Source organism: Elephantulus edwardii, unplaced genomic scaffold (assembly GCF_000299155.1).
Source record: "Elephantulus edwardii isolate Elephantulus edwardi_28Jun2011 unplaced genomic scaffold, EleEdw1.0 scaffold00184, whole genome shotgun sequence".
In the NCBI taxonomy this organism is placed as follows: domain Eukaryota; kingdom Metazoa; phylum Chordata; class Mammalia; order Macroscelidea; family Macroscelididae; genus Elephantulus; species Elephantulus edwardii.
Genome location: NW_006399934.1, coordinates 4,721,523 through 4,725,053, shown reverse-complemented (window position 1 = coordinate 4,725,053; position 3,531 = coordinate 4,721,523). Strand labels below are relative to the sequence as shown.

General features: G+C 37.6%; 1 protein-coding gene across 1 annotated transcript; it reads left to right on the top strand.

Moving 5' to 3' along the window:
- The first annotated feature begins 1,425 nt into the window (after positions 1–1,425).
- Positions 1,426–2,352, top strand: LOC102849275 (olfactory receptor 12D2-like). Its single transcript, XM_006896297.1, has one exon. The coding sequence runs from the start codon at positions 1,426–1,428 to the stop codon at positions 2,350–2,352; it is 927 nt and encodes a 308-aa protein (XP_006896359.1).
- The last annotated feature ends 1,179 nt before the right edge of the window (positions 2,353–3,531 follow it).

Genomic DNA, 3,531 nt, shown 5'->3' with positions numbered 1-3,531 from the left:
GAGGCAAAAAACCCTGAATTTCACTTGAAATGGAATACCTCCTTGCAGCTTAAACAGTAATGTTATTTCAAACAAAATAAAAATATGACTGAAACAGGAAACAAATCTCAAGAGAAAATGAAATGTCAAGGAGGTTGAAGACACTCCTGGAAAGGAAGGTTCAATATTGGGTAGCATAATAGAGAAGGATTTTTAAACTGTTGGAGAAAGGACATTATTTACCCAGATCTAGAAAAGGAAAAGGATCTCATACAAAGAAGAATGGGAAGTAATATGGGTGTTTTCCTGGGAAAATATGAAGACACATGTAGTAACAATCTAAGCAGATATAAACTCTAAGCCAAACTCATTGTCATGTAGTCAAAACTCACCTATAGCTAAATTTCACTGGGTTTTCAGAGACTGTAAATCACAAAGGAGAAGATTGACCATCTTTTTCCCATTGAGCAGCTGATGTAATGCTAACAAAATTTTAAATAAACTTCTAGTTAATAATATCTAATTAATGTGGCTTCTTTTATCATCCCCAGAAAAGACTGTGGTAAATAACTAACTCTCCACAGATGTGCCTCAGAAAGGGATTTTGCCTTATTAACCTAAGATGAGAAAAGCAACAACTAGTCTTTCACAGAAGATCTCTGGTAGTGTAGTGGTAAGGATTTGCTCTGCCAATGCAAAGATAAGAGCTTTGTATCTACCACCTGCTCCATAAGAGAGAGATGGGCTATCTCTTCCCATGTGATTTACTGCCTCTTTTAGAAGTCTTTTTGATAGCTGTAAAGAATATCTGATGGTATTATTTTCATCTTTATTTTTTCATATGTTAAAATTTTTTTTGGATAGCATTCTACATTGGAGATATAGGGTGGTAGGGGACTGAAAAATCACCCTATAAAAGCTGATGTAAGAAGATGATAGAAAAGTTTTATCAAAATGTAGATGTTCAAATAAAGAGAAAAGGAGAGGGTGACAGCATTTTCTATGATCACTGAGAGAAAAAAAGTTGTTTACAAAAAAATCTAATTAAAAAAAAATCCACAGCAGATTAACCAGGTCATAATTCATACTATTGTTGTTGTTAAGTGCTGTCAAGTGACAGGCGACTCATAGTGACCCTATGAACGAAAGTCCTGGACACCTCCTGTATAACTTTCGTCCTTTTTCCAGGTTCATAGCGTTTCCCAAGGCAAGCTACTGTGGAAGTGGATGTCACTTCTGCTTCCAAGCTTGTTTGAATTGGGGAGCTTCATACTAAATACTAAATTCATACTGACTGTGAAAAATTAACATTTAACTAATAAATCACATTCTGTAAAACTTCTGAGGTTGGGATTATATAAGCAATTCTACTTCAAACTATTTTTGTGTTGGCAACAAAATTCTCATTGGAGACAATTTTCCATATATTATGTTTTCTTTTAAGTTATGTTGAATCAGACTTCCGTCACTGAATTTTTCCTGCTGGGACTGACAGATATCCAAGAGCTGCAACCTTTTCTCTTTGTGATTTTCCTCATCATGTACTTTGTCAATGTGGCTGGGAATGGAGCGATTCTGATCATTGTTATCTCTGATCCAAAACTCCATTCACCTATGTATTTTTTTCTGGGAAACCTATCATGGTTAGATATCTGTTACTCCACAGTGACACTGCCAAAGATGTTGGAGAACTTTGTTTCTACACACAAAACAATTTCTTTTGTGGGATGCATAAGTCAGCTTCATTTCTTTCATTTCCTGGGTAGCACAGAGGCCATGTTGTTGGGTGTGATGGCTCTTGACCGCTTTGTGGCTATCTGCAAACCACTTCATTATACTGTCATCATGAACCATCAGCGCTGTATCCAGATGGCTGGCACAGTATGGACCATTGGGTTTTTCCACGCTCTGCTACACTCCATAATGACCTCCAACTTGAACTTCTGTGGTTCCAACCATATTCATCACTTCTTCTGTGATATTAAACCATTGCTAGAATTGGCTTGCGGAAACACTGAGCTCAACCAGTGGCTGCTGAATACTGTCACAGGGACCATTGCTATGGGGCCCTTCTTTATCACACTTATTTCCTATTTCTATATTATTGCTTATCTTCTCTTCAAGACCCATTCTTGCAGTATGCTTCATAGAGCCCTGTCCACATGTGCTTCTCACTTCATGGTAGTTACTCTTTTTTATGCTCCTGTTCTCTTCACCTACACTCGTCCTGCCTCAGGAAGTTCCATGGACCAAGAAAGAATTGTTGCCATCATGTATACCGTGGTCACTCCTGTACTAAATCCACTAATTTATACTTTGAGGAACAAGGAAGTAAAGAAGGCCTTGCTCAGAGTTGTTAGAAAGAAGCTATGACTTAACTGAGAAAACACTTGGGTATAGAGAACTACACAACAAAAAAAGATGAGATGTACACTTCCACTCTTCACAGATTGTTTATAAAGTGGGAACTATGTAAAAGAAATATAAATGGTCAGGTTCACTTTAGCTGGAAGATAATATAAAAGAAACTTGAACAAATTGGTACTGGTCAAGGAACCCTTATGTTGACTTGTTTGGGGAGATGAAACTTGAAATATTATATATTCTACTGCATTCTTGTATACAATTAGATATAGAAATATGCATATAATTACTATGTGTTGTGTAAATAGGCAAAGTTTTGATTTGTTTATCTGTGTGATCCCTTTAGATGAGCACATTTTGATATCAACAATAAAGTTGCTATGTTTTCATATTTGAAATTTGAAGCCTATTTTTATTTTTATAGTTACAAAATTATTATTGCAAATGCTAACTCAAGTTTTGTTGCCATTATATACCATTTAGTCACTTGTAACTCAGTGACTCATAGAGACCCTATGTACAACAGCTCTGAACCCTGCTCTGTTCTGAGCCAACATTATTGTCTCTGATACAACTACTCCCATCACCCCAGTCACTGACTCAATTCATCTCATCCATGGGCATCTTCTCTTGTGCTGTCCCTCCACCCTTCCAGATATGATTTTCCTCTCCAAGGATTGGCCCTTCCTTGCAACATGCCCAATGTATGTCAAATAGAGCTTCAGAATACTTGGCTTCAAGGAGCAGCACGTTTTCACCCTCTCCAAAATGAACCTGTTTCTTTTTCTAAAATCCATGGTATATTCAGTACTCTTCTCCAGCACCACAGCTCAAAGGCATCAATTCTCCTTCTACCACTGCTCATCATTGTCCAGATTTCTTATGCATAGCAAGTAATTGCGAAGACCACGGCTCGGATCAGGCTCATCTTAGTCCCAAACTGACATGATTGTTCTTCAGCATTCTAGAGAGGTCCCTGGAGACCTTTCCATTGTCATTTGCCTTTTGATTTCCTGGCTTCTGGACCTTCTCAATGCCATTCGCTTTTTGATTTCCTGGCTTCTGGTACAAAAAGCATTGATTGGGGAGCCAAGCAAACTGAAGCTGTTGACAATCTCAATTTCTTCACCATTTATTACAATGCTGCCAATAGGCCCAATGGTGTGTGAATCTGTTTTCTTGATATTG